The sequence below is a fragment of the Pantherophis guttatus genome, chromosome 17 (genome assembly GCF_059756535.1).
Source record: "Pantherophis guttatus breed Tessera chromosome 17, ASM5975653v1, whole genome shotgun sequence".
Classification (NCBI taxonomy): Eukaryota; Metazoa; Chordata; class Lepidosauria; order Squamata; family Colubridae; genus Pantherophis; species Pantherophis guttatus.
In genome coordinates this window covers 9,270,001-9,287,784 of record NC_142079.1, presented here as the reverse complement: position 1 = coordinate 9,287,784, position 17,784 = coordinate 9,270,001, and the positions used below count along the sequence as shown (strand labels likewise).

Below are 17,784 nucleotides of genomic sequence, written 5' to 3'. Positions count from 1 at the left end.
CCATTTGGGTCATGCATTATAGGGGCCAACATATATTCTCTGATGACTCTAGCTATCACTATTAATTAAGGATCCCAGAATGATGGACCTCACCTGGTAGCCTCCAGGTATGGTGAATCTTACCTCATCTCTAACCTTTGGGGCAGACCGCCATAGATTGGCTTGATCACCTGCGTGGTTATGAGATTTCCCTGGGACAGGAAGGTGCTGTAGAGATGGTGTTGGAGAAGATAGGTGAACACCATTAGCCAAGAGTAGAGGTCATCCTATTCACTCAGTCCAGGAAAACAAGACAGTGGGACAGGCAGTGATAGAGCACTGATGATGATTCCTAGTTGGGTAATGAAACATCTGCAAGAAAGCAACGAATCTCAGGACACTGAGGACCCCATCCTCCTCTTCCTCCTCTTCTCCTCCTTCTCCAATCTGCAGACCCCACTCCCATCTAGCATTGATGATGTAACATAATTGGGTAATGAAACATCCGCAAGAAAACAACCCAGCTCAGAGAGAGGACCAAGGAACGCACAGTCCTCCTCCTTCCTTCCTTCCTCCTACTCCCTCTCTTCTAACACTGATGATGTAACTGTCAGGGTTCCGGCAGATGCTCTAATTAAATCATGAGCCTCTAGCCAAGCTTCAAAAGAAATCCAGTTATTTATTAGGAGCCCCATTCCGGCACTGTTCCAAGTGAAGCCAACTCTGACCCCACATAATTTACGCTTCAATCATAACCCTGTTTCCCCCCCTCCCCCCAGGGTGTGTCATCAATCACATTCGCCAGATAGAGCAACCTCCCGGGTTTTAGAGATCACTCCCCTCCGGCCGCTGTGGGTAACCCTGGGAGACAGCCTTCAGAGAGAGATGTCTGGAATGTACTCCTGTCTTTGGCTGCCGTGCTGTTTCATCGGTTTCCCATCCCTCCCTGGCCTATGGCAATTTGAGAGCAGGCCAGGGATGGTTTGCGAGTTGATATTAACCTTGTTGGGTAATGAAAGGTCTGCCAGAAAACAACCCAGCTTAGAGAGAGGACCAAGGAGCTCAAAGTTGTCATCGTTCTTCTCTTCTTTGTGAACCCCTCTCCCTTCTAACTCTGATGATGTAACCTTCTTGGGTAATGAAAGGTCTGCAAAAAAAAAAAAAACACGCACACACACACACACAAGAGCACCAGGACCTCACGGAAATTATCTTCTTCTTCTTCCATCAGTTTTTTTGAAAAGCAAAAGACCTTTTTAATTAAAATGTCTGTTGGGGAGGAAGACCTGAGCCTTCCCATTTTGTTGGCCTCAAGAGCACTCCCGCTTTTACAACCTTCTGCTAATAAGATAATGGCTTGTCCCTTTCTTGGCCTAATAATTTTACAGCCGAGCTGTCCAAAAATAAGCACTTGGAAATGTCAAGATGCTTTTATCCTCCAGCGCTTCCTCCTCCCCCCACCACTTGGTGTTTTATGACACGAGTCTGACAAAAGGATCCTTCATGTTTTGACAGCTCCCATCAAGGAAGGGTTGTGTGGGATAAAATGGGCTGACGTCAGGACCCTGGACAGGGCAATGTTGGCTGAGAATGGCTGTCTCAGCCAAGTTGAGAAGACATCTAAAACCGTACGAAGACTGACTGGGTTGTATTTGCTCTCTTTCTTAGGAAATGGAATTGGAATAGGGATAGGAATAGAATTAGAATTAAGAATAGAATGGAATGGAATGGAATGGAATAGAGAGGAGGAGGAGGGAAAGAAGAGAGAGAAGAATGGTAGAAGCAAAAGGAATGGAATGGAATAGAGAATGGAATGGAATGAAGGGAAAGAATGTCTTCTAGTCCATCCCCCTCCTGAAATTTACCATTTCAGACAAGTGGCCTTCCAGACAAGCGGTTCGAGTCCCTAGCGCCGCGTAACGGGGTGAGCTCCCGTGACTTGTCCCAGCTTCTGCCAACCTAGCAGTTCGAAAGCAGGTAAAAAAAATGCAAGTAGAAAAATAGGGACCACCTTTGGTGGGAAGGGAACAGCGTTCCGTGCGCCTTTGGCGTTGAGTCATGCCGGTCACATGACCACGGAGACATCTTCGGACAGCGCTGGCTTTGAAACAGAAATGAGCACCACCCCCTAGAGTCGGGAACGACTAGCACATATGTGCGAGGGGAACCTTTACCTTATCGATTGGCAGATGTGTCTTGAAACTTTAGGCATTCGACCCCACTTTCTACATCATTTTCTTCTTCTCCCTTTGCTTACCGATCTCCCCGTTTCTCCTTTGGAACTTCGCCTAAACGGCTTCATTCTTCTCCTTTTAGAGCAGATCTTTTAATGGCTCACTCACCTCCCCCTCCCCAAAAAATGTATTTGGGGTTGCTGCCGTGTGGAATTTTCTTGCCCAGCTCTGGTGGGACGATGAAATGTTTTGCTTCTGGGTAAATCCAAGTCAATCTCTTGTTGTGAAGAAGGAAAGCAGGGTGAAAAATTGGCTAAAACAGATATTTCCCCCCCCCTCCTCTTATCTGCTTATTTTCAAATGCATGGTGTCCGTCGGAGGTTATAAATAACATGCGTCAAGCTTTGGCGTCAAGGTTCAAAAATTTGCGGGGTGTTGTTACGCAGGCATACCAGACACCCACGGGTGTCAGACGTTTCACAGAACATGCTGTGTTTACCCTCTTCTTTCGACAACATGTGTTTGTGTTATTAAAGGGTGGCTGGTTTTAATTCCGCCCCCTTGGTGAGCCGAACGCCCGTATGGGTCTTTAGCCAAATGGCATGACGAGGACTTTGAGGGTGGGTGGTTTTGAAGCAAGATAATCTGTAGCTTCTCCTCTGTAAAGGAAGGTTGTCTTTCATGAACGTTTGCTATTAAGGTCAAAGCTTTCGATCCAGAGCAAGGGGGTCAAACTCAAGGCCCAGGAGACGGATCCAGCCTGCGGGGTGCTTTGATGTGGCCCATGGGGCCGCCCTGGAGCCAGCGAAGGAGTGGCATGTGGTGCCTCTGCCAGTGTGGCCCTCCCGAGCTCCATTTTCGCTGGCGGAGGGTTACAGGCAGGGGTAGTATTCTACTGGTTCAGACCAGTTCGGGTGAACCAGTAGCTCCGACGATCATCTGGGAGTGAACCGGTTTGTTGCAATGATCAGGTTAGTGGTGGGTTTCCTCCCAGTTTGGCCGAGCCGGTAGCGGTGGGTGTTATGTATATATCTATTTTGTGCGGGAAATTCAAATGCAACAATGCTGGTGATTGGTTAACGGGTATTTCAGGACTGTATATAAGGAGGGCTGTTGCCTGGGGTTCTTTGCTGACGTCTCACCCTGAATTAAAGAGCTGTTGTCACTAGCTTGCTTGTGCCTCTCGTTATACTCGCGCTACAACAGTGACGATATGACGTCACCCAACCGGTTCTGCCCCCCCGCCCCCTTCCTGTGTTATTCTTATCTTTTATTTGGCCCCACCCCCAATCTATTGCTGCCTCCTGAGTCCCAGCTGACCGGCTAGAAGGAAAAAACTGTTTAAACTCTTGCCGCAGGGCTTCAAAGGGCTGCCCTACAGCTGATCAGTGTTAAAAGGCAGTGTGGTGGTAGACCGGTGCCTCCAAAAACAAATGAGCAGACCGGTGCCTCCAAAAATAAATAGGTAGACCGGTGCCTCCAAAAACGAATGAGTAGACCGGTGCCTCCAAAAACAAATGAGTAGACCGGTGCCTCCAAAAACAAATGAGTAGACCGGTGCCTCCAAAAACAAATGAGTAGACCGGTGCCTCCAAAAACAAATGAGCAGACCGGTGCCTGCAAAAATAAATAGGTAGACCGGTGCCTCCAAAAACAAATGAGTAGATCGGTGCCTCCAAAAACAAATGAGTAGACCGGTGCCTCCAAAAACGAATGAGTAGACCGGTGCCTCCAAAAACAAATGAGTAGACCGGTGCCTCCAAAAACAAATGAGTAGACCAGTGCCTCCAAAAACGAATGAGTAGACCGGTGCCTCCAAAAACAAATGAGTAGATCGGTGCCTCCAAAAACAAATGAGTAGACCAGTGCCTCCAAAAACGAATGAGTAGACCGGTGCCTCCAAAAACAAATGAGCAGACCGGTGCCTCCAAAAACGAATGAGTAGACCAGTGCCTCCAAAAACGAATGAGTAGACCGGTGCCTCCAAAAACAAATGAGCAGACCGGTGCCTGCAAAAATAAATAGGTAGACCGGTGCCTCCAAAAACAAATGAGTAGATCGGTGCCTCCAAAAACAAATGAGTAGACCGGTACAGCTCTGCAAGTAGTTAAAAGCCTGGTAGACTAGTACCTCTGCTAAATCCTAAAGAATGGTCACATGACCATCAAGCCACGCCCACAAAATAAGCCACACCCACAGAACAGGTAGTAAAAAAAATTAGAACCCACCCCTGGATCAGGTGGGCGCTTTACTGACCTATAACTTTTCAACTGATTCGCGCGGCAGAGCGGATTGCCGTGCCTCAGCTGTGTTGCTCCCCAGCAGTAACGCACAAGGTACGTTTTTGCAAAACTGCACAAATGCGCGCAGAGCGTGCGATCGCCGAACCGGTTGTTAAACCGACAGGATCCCACCAACTGGTTGCAGGAGGCCGTTGCAGCTGAAAACGGAGCTCGGGAGCCCGTTTTTGCTGGCAGAGCACTGGGGCCACCACAGGTGCCCGTGACACGAGTGACGTCGAGCTGGCCACGCCCACCCCAGCCCCCCAAGGTCAAACACAACCCTGATGCGGCCCTCCATGAAATCGAGTTTGACCCCCCTGATCCAGAGCATTTCCAGAATGGAAAAGAAGAGCCTTAAGAATTCTGGATTCAGTCCGTGTTAACACCCAGTTGGCTTCATCATGGTTCGCTGAATCAGCCCTAGTTGACTCGCTTTCACAAACCATGGGAAGTTAGTCATTCTCTAGGTTGGCACAACCTCCGCATTGGCGACAGGAAGGGCATCCGGCCAGGAAGCACTCAGCTCCATTCAGTTGCCCAGACTCTACCCTGCAAAGGATTATGGAGTTGTGCCCTTTGGAATGAACTCACCCCAGAAATTCGCAAAATCTCTGATCTCCGTGTATTTTGCTGTGCCTTCAAAACCATGTTGTTCCGCCAGGCTGGGCTATCAATATAAAGATTTTAATTGGTTTTAAATTGGGTTTTTAAATTCGGGGTTTTATAAATTGGGCCTACTATCTAATAATTTTAATTATTTTAAAATATTGTCTGTCTTTGTGTTTTTAATTAGGCTGTACACTGCCCTGAGTCCTTCGGGAGAAGGGCGGTATAGAAATAAAATTAATAATAAATAAATGAATGAATGAATGAATGAATGAATGAATGAATGAATGAATGAATGAATGAAGATGAATAGAATAGAATCCAGAGCCTGGATAGCTCAGCAGACTAATGCATTGTAATTTAACTCCAGCTGTCTGCAATTAGTAAGTTCGAATCTTGCCAGGCTCAAAGTTGACTCAGCCTTCCATCCTTTCTAAGGTAGGTAAATTGAGGACCCAGTTTGTGGGGGCAATAAGCTGACTTTGTAAAAATATACAAAAGTATGAAGGCTATTGCTTAACGCATTGTAAGCCGCCCTGAGTCTCCGGAGAAGGGCGGTATATAAATCAAATTTTAAAAAAAAGAAGAATAGAATAGAATAGAATAGAATAGAATAGAATAGAATAGAATAGAATAGAATAGAATAGAATAGAATAGAATAGAATAGAATAGAATAGAATAGAATTCTTTATTGGCGAAGTGTGATTGGACACACAAGGAATTTGTTTAGCAGAGTGATGGCATTCGGCAAAAAACTGTCCTTGTGTCTAGTTGTTTTGGTGTGCAGTGCTCTGTAGCATCGTTTTGAAACAATTTGTGTCCAGGATGCGAGGGGTCTGTAGATATTTTCCCAGCCCTCTTTTTGACTCATGCAGTATACAGGTCCTCCATGGAAGGCAGGTTGGTAGCCATGGTTTTTTCTGCAGTTCTAATGATCCGTTGAAGTCTGTGTCTGTCTTGTTGGGTTGCAGAGCCAAACCAGACAATTATGAAGGTGCAGATGACAGACTCAATAATTCCTCTGTAGAACTGGATCAGCAGCTCCTTGGGCAATTTGAAGAAGAGGATGTTGGCTGAGGATAGGCGTAGATCTTTTGCAGAACACTTCCAACGTCCTTGTGAAGGATACCAAATGATGGCCAAAGGCTCATCCCCTCATTCCTTTGGGTTGGGATTGGCACTGGTGGAAAAGTGTGGTTGTAAAATAACCTTCCCTGCAGCCTTCTGTCAGTTTTCGAGGTCGTCTCAAATAAATTCCATTTCAAACAAAGTCTTTGATGAAAAACTCCCATTTATTAAGCACGACATTCTAACTGCGACTCCATCGCAGCCAACACTGACTTCCAGACCCAAAACCCTCCCTTTCCGTTCCCTACTCCCCTGCACTCATTGGCCATCTTCCAAGTCACTCTACCCCTACTCTACTGCTCCAGCTCAAAGGAATTTCCCCCCTCCCATCCCATCTCCTAGGGGATATTATCTCCAGGGAAAATAAGTAGGTGAAAAGTCAAACGTCCCTTTCCAGATGCCTCCGCTTCTCCTTCTTATGTCAGCACTAGAGTAAATGCAGCTTGAAGTGCTGACACCTACGGGGGTTCCCAAAACTAAATTATGTCTGTGTTCTCTCTCTCTCTCTCTATCTCTATCTCTGCCTCGCAGGTAACCAAGATGGTCAAGACCGTCACAACCAGAACGGTGCGCCAAGTCCCCCTCGGTCCAGACGGCCTCCCTACAATGGACGGATCCTCCCCCATGGGTAGTTACACTGACTCCATAGACAGAAGGCAGGTCAAGAACGGAGAACGGTACATCACTCCCCAGGCATCGTCCACTCTGAACCGAGCTTACAACAGCTACAATGATTCCTACCCGGAGAGTCACGACGGCCAATATCGTTCTTTCGTAAGCCACAACGGTTACGGCGACCTGCCGGACAATTACGGAAGCTTGTCTCGGAGTGTCAATTACCGGCCGCATTATGCCTACGTACCGGGGAACAATTACCGGCCCGAGGATGGTAGCTTCACTTTGCCAAGCAGGAGGGATAACTATGGACCTCTGGCCCAGCCTCAGGTGCCGACGGGCAGCAACGCAGACTTGAACCGCTCCCAGCCGGAACGGTTCCAACCGGAGCCGTATGGGCTGGAGGACGATAACCGCAGCCTCGGAATTGACGATGAAGGTTATGAACTCGATCCAGAGTATTCGACGGTGAATCGGAGAACGTCGGCTGGGATCCCGGAGAGAGGGAGACCTCACAAGGGAAGGTAAATACACAGTTAGATGGTCTGGTGTAGGAAGGTTGTTGTAGGACTCTTGTCCTGCAGGATCAATGGAAATTCTGCTTGGTTTGGACTTGCAGGAGAAGTTGAGGGCTGGTAGTGGAGAAGACCTCATTATTATAGGTCACCGTTCTAAGATTATTTATAGTACCTTCTCAAGAATGTTCGTGCTTGTCTGGGCTTTCTTTTCCTACTCTTGTTTAGAATTCTTTCTTGGCCAAATGTGATTGGGCACACAAGGAATTTGTCTTTGGTGCATATGCTCCAGAGGTGGATTTCAGCAGGTTCTGACCAGTTCTGGAGAACTGGTAGCGGACATTTTGAGTAGTTCGGAGAACCGGCAGTAAAAATTCTGACTGGTCCCACCCCCATCTATTCTCTGCCTCCCAAGTCCCAGCTGATTGGGAGGAAATGGGGATTTTAAAGTATCCTTCCCCTGCCATGCCCACCAAGCCATGCCACGCCCACCAAGCCACACCCACAGAACCGGTAGTAAGAAAATTTGAAACCCAGCACTGATATGCTCTCAGTGTACATAAAAAGACAAGATATGTTCATCAAGAATCGTAAGGTACAACACTTAATGCAAAACTCGCTTAACGACGATTTCACTTAGCAACATAAAGAACGTGGGCCAGTCCTGGAATAGTTCCCTGGTTAGAGAGATGTTTAAGGCTGGGGTGTTGGTTTAGTGTGAATCCTGGCAATTTCAACTTATCAAGGTATTGATTGCTGGTGAAGAGGTGTGTATAAACAGAGAGCAAGCCCCACTCTCTTCTAGCATTGATGATGTTACTCAGTCAGGTAATGAGATGTCTGCAAGAAAGCAAGCAGAGAGCACCATGAACCAAATCTGTTAAATATTTGAAGGTGATATGTGTGTGTGTGTAATATGAAAGTTTGATCATTGCATACGTTTTGGGAAGTTTAATGAGTTGTCTGTGCCCATCCCGTTCAGTAAGCTACAGATAGTCCTTGACTTATGACCATCAGCTGAATGAACTGCTCGAAGTTGCAAGGGGGCTGAAAGAAATGACGGACAGTTAGTCCTTGCATTTACGAACGTCGCACTTATCACCATTTGCAGCATTCCCTGCAGTGATTCACTTACCAACCGTGGCCAAAATGGTCGTAAAATCGGGCGCGGCTCACTTAAACAGCCGTCCTGCTTAGTAATGGAATTTCTGGTCCCTGTTGTGGTTCTAAATCAAGGATTACCTTGACTTTTAGAAACACAAGGTAATATACTGAATATATTGTTGATGCCTTTGCATCTTTAAAGGATTGACTCAGCCTTCCATCCTTTCGAGGTAGGCAAAATGAGGACCCGGATTGTGGGGGCAATAAGCTGACTTTGTATAAAAAAGAACACCGCTTGGGGGGGGGGGCAAAGCCCTACTAAACAGGTATATACAAAAGTATGACGGCTATTGCTCAACGCATTGTAAGTCGCCCTGAGTCTCCGGAGAAGGGCGGCATATAAATCAAATCAATCAATCAATCAATCAATCAATAAACAAATAAATAAATAAAAGATTGGAGGCTTTTTTTTTTTAATTTAAATTCGATCAAGGAACTTTATAAAGGCATTTAATTTGAACGCGCCTCGTCCCGACATAAACGAGCCAGCAAGGTCTCTCACCAACTTCAGGAATTCTCAAAGCAATTTTTACATGAATAAATTATCGTCTTGTCTTTCACCGCCGAAGGAAGTCTGGCAATCAGTAATGATTTTTTTCTTTTCTTTTATGTAATGATGAAGGTCCCTGCTAATTAACCCTTGGTGGCCCAAAAAAAAAAAAAATCTACTTTATTCCTTTTCCTGAAAAGCAAAACTCGGCAAAAGGTTGGTAGATTGGGTTTCCCACTGTTCTGATCTAGGCTTCCTTAGAAAGCATACAGCACAATCTTAGTCCCGGCAAACCTCTTTAATTAATACAGCTGTGGATTATTGTCATTCCCAGTCCGAGAGGCTTCTCAAACAGTCTTTCAGGGGAGTGTTTACAAACACCCACCTTATCTCCCTTGGAATGCTGCCAGAGAACTAATTGCCATGCGCAGGGCAAGGCCAAACTTAGCACAGAGTCAAACAGAACTTTTCAGAGCTTTTACCTGTAAAAGCTTCCTGTAAAAGCTCATGTCCCATTTGCTTCTCTTTTATGTCTTAATGGGAGAGGCCAATCATCTCCAAGCCTTACTCCCAAGTCGACCCTGTTTTCTTAATTGTTCCTGTCTTCTGGCAGCTCTGCGCATGCGCACACTGGGAACAGGCTCCCGCTGTTCTTCTGCCTTGCTGATGTCAGACTCTGGAGACTCCAGAGGCAACAAAGAACTACCAGATGGCCTTGGCCCCCCTCTGCCTCCGACTCAGAGCCCTCATCCGAGCCTTCTCCAGATTCCAGGACTGGCCCACGTTCCTCCCCAACCTCCTCACTATCTGCTGTCAGCTCTGCTGGCCGCTGGCGGGCCACAACCCCCCCTCCCACAAAGCTGGTGAATAGGAGGGGAAGGGATCGCAACTTTGTGGGCGAAATTTATTATCGTGACAATATATAGATAGTCCTTGACTTACGACCACCATCGAGACCAAACTTTATGTTGCTAAGTGAAACCGTCGTTAAGCGAGTTTTGCCCCCTTTTCTGACTTTTCTTGACACCGTTGTTACCGTGAATCACCGTAGAGGCTGAATTGGTAACCCCGTTGTTAAGTGAATCTGGCTTTCCCGTTGAGTTGGTTTGTCAGGAGGTCGCAAAAGGGGATCACGTGATCCCGGGACACTGCAACCGTCCTAAATACGAGTCAGTTGCCAAGCCTTTGAATCAGGGGTGAAATCTAGCAGGTTCTGACAGGTTCTGGAGAACCGGTAGCGGAAATTTTGAGCAGTTCGGAGAACCGGCAAATACCACCTTTGGCTGACCCCAGAGTGGGGTGGGAATGGAGATTTTGCAATATCCTTCCCCTGCTACAGCCACCATGCCCACCAAGCCACGCCCACAGAACTGGTAGTAAAAAAAAATTGGATTTCAACACTGCTTTGAATGTTGACCACATGACTGCAACGGTTATAATTGTGAAAAGGGTCATAAGTCACTTTTTTCAGTGCCATTGTAACTTTGAACTAAATGAGCTGTTGTAAGTCGAGGACTGCCTGTAGATGGGTTGCTCTGTCTACCCCCCCCTTCTGCTTTGGTAGTAATGTTCAGAGGTTAGATCTAGACCAGGAAGTATGGACTCAACTCCCCACTTAGCCAGAGATCCCTTGCTGTAGGGATGACCTTAAATCGAGCACATGTTCTCAATCTTAATCTGTTGAAAAACCATGGTCTCTTCCTTGCTAAATGGGAATTCCTAATCATCGTTACAAGACAGACAGTTTGGTGCAGTGGTTAAGGCATCAGGCTAGAAACCAGGAGACGATGAGTTCTAGTCCTGCCTTAGCCATGAAAACCAGCTGGATGGATGGACCCATCACCAGGAGAATGTGAGTTCTAGTCCCACCTTAGCCCTGAAAGCCAGTTGGGTGACTCTAAGCCCATCACTGGGTGATGATGAGTTCTAGTCCTGTCTTAGCCATGAAAGCCAGTTGGGTGACTCTAAGCCCATCACTGGGTGATGATGAGTTCTAGTCCTGTCTTAGCCATGGAAGCCAGCTGGGTGACTCTAAGCCCATCACTGGGTGATGAAGAGGTCTAGTCCTGTTTTAGCCCTGAAAGCCAGTTGGGTGACTCTAAGCCCATCACTGGGTGATGATGAGTTCTAGTCCTGTCTTAGCCATGAAAGCCAGTTGGGTGACTCTAAGCCCATCACTGGGTGATGATGAGTTCTAGTCCTGTCTTAGCCATGGAAGCCAGCTGGGTGACTCTAAGCCCATCACTGGGTGATGAAGAGGTCTAGTCCTGTTTTAGCCATGAAAGCCAGTTGGGTGACTCTAAGCCCATCACTGGGTGATGATGACTTCTAGTCCTGTCCTAGCTATGAAGTCAGGTGGGTGACTTTGGACCAATGACCAGGAGACTGTGAGTTCTAAACCCATCTTAAGTATGAAAGCTGGATGGGTGACTTTGGACCGATCACTCTCTCTCAGACCAACACACTTCACAGGGCTCTGGTGGCAAAAAGGTGGTGTATTGGATATGTTCTTCACCTTGAGTTATTTATAGGGAGGGGAGGAAATCCCAGCTATTGGAAAAAGCTACGTTCTAGATTGTGAATTCCCGTGTAAGAATGGAGCAATTTAATAAATTTAGACTTGCGTCTTATGAACTAATGGAGGTTCCATCTTTGGATTATAATATGCAACTCCATTTATAGGCCTAGTTATAGTTATACCCCAAATCAACAAAGAAATGAAGGACCCAAAATAGGACCATCCATCCATCCATCATTCATCCATCCATCCATCCATCCATCCAACTATCCTTCTATCTGTATCTGCTCTCACTCTCTCTCAGCTATCATCCATCCATCCATCCATCCATCCATCCATCCATCCATCCATCCATCCATCCATCTATTCTTCTATCTGTATCAGCTATCCATCAGCTCTCACTCTCTCTCAGCTATCATCCATCCATCCATCCATCCATCCATCCATCCATCCATCCATCCATCCATCCAATTATCCTTCTATCTGTACCTGCTCTCACTCTCTCTCAGCTATCATCCATCCATCCATCCATCCATCCATCCATCCATCCATCCAATTATCCTTCTATCTGTACCTGCTCTCACTCTCTCTCAGCTATCATCCATCCATCCATCCATCCATCCATCCATCCATCCATCCATCCATCCATTCTTCTATCTGTATCAGCTATCCATCAGCTCTTTCTCTGTCTCTCAGCTATCATCCATCCATCCATCCATCCATCCATCCATCCATCCATCCATCCATCCAATTATCCTTCTATCTGTACCTGCTCTCACTCTCTCTCAGCTATCATCCATCCATCCATCCATTCTTCTATCTGTATCAGCTATCCATCAGCTCTTTCTCTGTCTCTCAGCTATCATCCATCCATCCATCCATCCATCCATCCATCCATCCATCCAATTATCCTTCTATCTGTACCTGCTCTCACTCTCTCTCAGCTATCATCCATCCATCCATCCATTCTTCTATCTGTATCAGCTATCCATCAGCTCTTTCTCTGTCTCTCAGCTATCATCCATCCATCCATCCATCCATCCATCCATCCATCCATCCATGAATTCTCATCCTTCTTTTTTTTTCTTGCATTGGACTGGTTTGATTATTGAAGCTCAGATTTATTTATATTTTTGTCCCGTAGATCTCAAAAGCTGGAGGGGCAAATGTTATCAGAACTAAGGCTCCCTTGTCTTCTCAGTTAGCCACATAGGATCCCATTCGCCTGATATACCGCCTGCTTCTGCTAACTTCTGACAATATCCATTAGCTGGGACTGTCAGCTGTCAAGATATCACCCAGACATCCGTTTCTCCACTTAGTGGAGAAACGTTTGGCTGATTTACTCTTCTCCCCCTTTTCTGGTTATACCGAGGTTGGAGAGAGGAAGAGTGTGTCCAAGAGCTTTCCTTCCATTTAGAAACGAGCGGAAGGATTGATTTTCAATAAGGCTTGAAAGGTTAATAATTCTACCGACAAATGGAACTTGGCCTGTAGATAAAAAACCCCGCTGGCGGAGGAACTTTGAAAGAAGATTTTTCTTGAGAGCACAGGTAGCCCTCGACTTACAACAGTTCATTTAGTGACCATTCAGAGTTACGATGGCACTGAAATAAAAAAGCCACTTAGGACCGTTTTCCAACACTTAGGATCCCGGGACGCTGCAACCGTCATAAATATCAACCAGTTGTCCAACAATCTGAATTTTGATCACATGATTCCAGGGAATCCTGCAAAGGTTGTAACTCTGAAAAACGGTCATTTTTTTCAGTGCCGTTGTAACTTTGAAACGGTCACTAAATCAACTGTTGTAAGTCGAGGGCTTCGGAATACTGAATCCAGTTTTGGTCGCCACGATGTAAAAAAGATGTGGAGACTCTAGAAAGAGTGCAGAGAAGAGCAACAAAGATGATTAGGGGACTGGAGGCTAAAACGTAGGAAGAACAGTTGCAGGAACTGGGTACGTCTAGTTTGATGAAAAGAAGGACTAGGGGAGACAGGATAGCATCTTCCAATATCTCAGGGGCTGCCCCAAAGAAGAGGGAGTCAAGCTATTCTCTAAAGCACCTGAGGGCAGGAAAAGAAGCGATGGGTGGAAACTCATCAAGGAGAGAAGCAACCTAGAACTAAGGAGAAATTTCCTGACAGTTAGAACAATTAATCCGTGGAACAACTTGCCTCCAGAAGTTGTGCGTGCTCCAACACTGGAAGTTTTTAAGAAGAGGTTGGATAACCATTTGTCTGAAGTGGTGTAGCGTTTCCTGCCTAGGCAGGAGGTTGGACTAGAAGACCTCGAAGGTCAATTCAGAGCCTTGGTGGCGCAGCAGACTAAACTGCTGTTAAGTAACACCAGCTGCTTGCAATTACTGCAAGTTCAAATCTCACCAGGCTTAAGGTTGACTCAGCCTTCCATCCTTTCGAGGTAGGCAAAATGAGGACCCGGTTTGTGGGGGCAATAAGCTGACTTTGTATAAAAAAGAACACCGCTTAGGGGGGCCCGAAAGCCCTACTAAGCAGGTATATACAAAAAGTATGAAGGCTATTGCTTAACACATTGTAAGCCGCCCAGAGTCTCCAGAGAAGGGCGGCATATAAATCGAACCAATAAATGAATAAGTACAATTATTCTATTCTATTCTATTCTATTCTATTCTATTCTATTCTATTCTATTCTATTCTATTCTATTCTATTCTATTCTATTCTATTCTACTCTACTCTACCCTACCCTACCCTACCCTACCCTACCCTACCCTACCCTACCCTACCCTACCCTACCCTACCCTACTCTATTCTATTCTATTCTATTCTATTCTATTCTATTCTATTCTATTCTATTCTATTCTATTCTATTCTATTCTATTCTATTCTATTCTATTCTATTCTAGACCCTTTGTGTGATTCCTGGTTTTAATGAACTGGATTCTGCTCAGGGCATCTCATTTCCCCTGCTTGCACAACACAGAGCAATCCATTTCTGAACTGGTGATGATTCAAGTAAACTGGTTACAGCCTTGTTCCTTGTCCTAATTCCGGCTGGCCGTTTTCCACCAGTCTCTAACCAGGCAGGTAGCTGGTTCTTTGCGCCGTGCTCCCTCTCTCTCTCTCTCTGTCTCTCTGTCTCTCTCTCTCTCTGCCTGCCTCTTCTCACTGTTGACCCAGTTTCCGAAGAAGCTCGTATTTGAATGTAGATTGGGAGATGGCGAGAGGAGAGAAACAGCCGGTTCAGAAAGCGCCTGCAAATATAAATTAGTGCACAAAAGCAGATTTCCCGTCTGCCTGCGTGCCTGGAAAATTTATATGCCCGAGCTAATTTTGATCCCGTGATAATTGCCCCAAGAAAGCTGCCGCCGAGCAGAGATTCAAGGAAAACGATCCGTATCTGGAATGTAAAACGTGAAGCATCTGAGAAACCTACACCAGGAGATAACAGAATAACAAGAGTTGGAAGGGATCTTAGAGGTCTTCTAGTCCAACCCTCTATTCAAGCAGGAAACCTATACCGTTCCAGACTATATGGTTGTCGATCTCTTCTTAAAAGCCTCCAGTGATGGAGCACCTACAACTTTCGGAGGCAAGTTGTTCCACTGATTAATTGTTCTCACTGTCAGGAAATTTCTCCTTAGTTCTAGGTTGCTTCTCTCCTTGATTAGTTTCCATCCATTGCTTCTTCTCTTGCCTTCAGGAGCTTTTGGGAATAGCTTGACTCCCTCTTCTTTGGGGCAGCCCCTGAGATATTGGAAGACTGCTATCATGTCACCCCTAGTCCTTCTTTTCATTAAACTAGACATACCCAGTTCCTGCAACCGTTCTTCCTATGTTTTAGCCTCCAGTCCCCTAATCATCTTTGTTGCTCTTCTTTGTACTATTTCTAGAGTCTCCGCGTCTTTTTTACATCGTGGCGACCAAAACTGGATGCAGTATTCCAGGTGTGGCATTATAAAGTGGTATTGCAAAATCTCCATTCCCACTCCACTCCAGGGGAAGGATACTGCAAAATTTATTTATTTTATTTTATTATTATTTTTATTAGTTCGATTTATATGCCGCCCTTCTCCAGAGACTCAAGGCAGCTTACAATGCATTAAGCAATAGCCTTCATACTTTTGTATATACCTGCTTAGTATATTGCAAAATCCCCATTCCCGCCCCACTCCAGGGGAAGGATACTGCAAAATCTCCATTCCTCCCCACTCCAGGGGAAGGATACTGCAAAATCCCCATTCCCACCCGACTCCAGGGAAAAGATACTGCAAAATTCCCATTCCCTCCCCACTCCAGGGGAAGGATACTGCAAAATCTCCATTTCCACCCCACTCCAGGGGAAGGATACTGCAAAATCCCCATTCCCTCCCCACTCCAGGGGAAGGAGCTGCAAAATCACCATTCTTCCCCACTCCAGGGGAAGGATACTGCAAAATCTCCATTTCCATCTCACTCTAGTGGAAGGATACTGCAAAATCTCCATTTCCATCCCACTCCAAGGGAAGAATAGTGCAAAATCCCCATTCCCTCCCCACTCCAGGGGAAGGATACTGCAAAATCTCCATTTACATCTCACTCTAGTGGAAGGATACTGCAAAATCCCCATTCCCTCCCCACTTCTGGGGGAAGGATATTGCAAAATCCCCATCCCTCCCCACTCCTGGGGGAAGGATATTGCAAAATCTCCATTTCCACCCCACTCTAGGGCCAGCCAGAGGTGGCATTTGCTGGTTCTCCGAACTGCTCAAAATTTCCGCTACCGGTTCTCCAGAACCTGTCAGAACCTGCTGGATTTCACCCCTGGTTTTAGCCTCCAGTCCCCTCATCATCTTGGTTGCTCTTCTCTGCACTCTCTTCTAGAGTCTCCGCCTCTTTTTTTTTAATATCCTGGCGACCAAAACTGGATCACCAGGATGTCCGTTCTCATGGATGCTCCCAAGCCGTGCGCTTTGCTGCATCTGATCCTGGATGGAAAATAATACATCCATCTTGATTACTAGCCAATTGACTGTCCCCTCCCTTCGCACTTTTGTTGAAGTCCTCCTTTTGTCTCTTCAAGTTGGCATGTGTCACTAGAAGCCAATCCTGTTTTAATTATGTGTTGAGAGGAAAAAGGCCGTAATCTTGGGCTTGTCATAAAGACTTGAGCAGATGGCTTTCGATGGTCCGCAGCGTGGGGTGGAAGAATTACACCTCATCTGCAGCTGTTCCCCTGCAACTGGCGTTGAGTGATATACCGCCGTTGAACCTGGGAGATCCATAATGGTCTGTTGGTTGGTTCTCTTGGATAATACTGTCTGCCGTAGATGAAACCGCTTCTGTGCTCTGCTTGCCTTCACATATCCTTGTTCTGACCCAGCTCCCCAAACACGACAAACCCTCTGAAGTTAAATCAACGATTCCTTTATTAGGAGCGCCGGCAGCCCCAGCAAAAAATTTCTCTCTCACCGCAGGCTAACAAATCTGTCCAGCAGGGAGATGAATAGTTGTCTGCCCCATGTATTCATCTCCGCCCCCTGCCTTGTATCCCCAGAGCTAGGATGGGGCTTCGCTAGCAGCAGTGGCTCTTCCGTCCCAAGGACCAGCCCATAGATTTCCACTGCTCTCCTCTCCTCTGCCTACTGTGCATCTGCGCGTCAGGCACTGGATCCAGTTTTTTTTTTTTTTAATTTGATTTATATGCCGCCCTTCTCCGAAGACTCAGGGCGGCTTACAATGTGCTCAGCAATAGTTGTTCCTCCTCTTCCTCATCAGCCACCTCCAGATCTGGGGGCTATTGACTCTCCATCTGAGGGCTGACGGACGGAGAGACACTCTCTCTCTGACAGCTCCATTCCCTCTTCCTCCTCGGAGCTCTCAGGTTGCCTTGATGCTGACCCTGACTCCTACATCGCCTCCTCCTCATCTGATTCGGCTGCTGTAGGGCCTGACAGGCCACAACAATCTTGCTAAGCCATGGTTGAACAAATAAACCACAGTTGGCCGAGACCACACGCCGCATGTAAAGTCTTAATTTTTTTTTCCGAGTTCGGCGTGCTAAGCCAAAACATCGAGTGACTTAAGGTGATATGTCAAGTCAATCTCTGCCTTGGACAGTGGGATAAGAGAGCATTAGACTGAATTAACCGTGATGTGTGAAATCTGACTATGATCACTGAAAGAGCCTTGGTAGTACAGTGGTCTAAAGCACCCTTTTATTAAAACCAGCTGCCTGCAATTACTGCAGGTTCGAATCTCTCCAAGGCTCAAGGTTGACTCAGCCTTCCATCCTTTCTAAGGTAGGTGAAATGAGGACCCAGTTTGTGGGGGCAATAAGCTGACTTTGTATAA

The 17,784-nt window shown here is 46.3% G+C and overlaps 1 protein-coding gene across 17 annotated transcripts in view; it reads left to right on the top strand.

Moving 5' to 3' along the window:
* ARVCF (ARVCF delta catenin family member) overlaps nucleotides 1–17,784 on the top strand; it is a 317,887-nt gene that overhangs the window by 208,029 nt on the left and 92,074 nt on the right. For all 17 annotated transcript variants that reach the window (XM_087880246.1, XM_087880244.1, XM_087880236.1 and 14 more), the window contains one exon: nucleotides 6,701–7,308. In XM_087880246.1, the coding sequence (XP_087736372.1) occupies nucleotides 6,701–7,308 (608 nt within the window). The remainder of the gene's footprint in view (nucleotides 1–6,700; nucleotides 7,309–17,784) is intronic.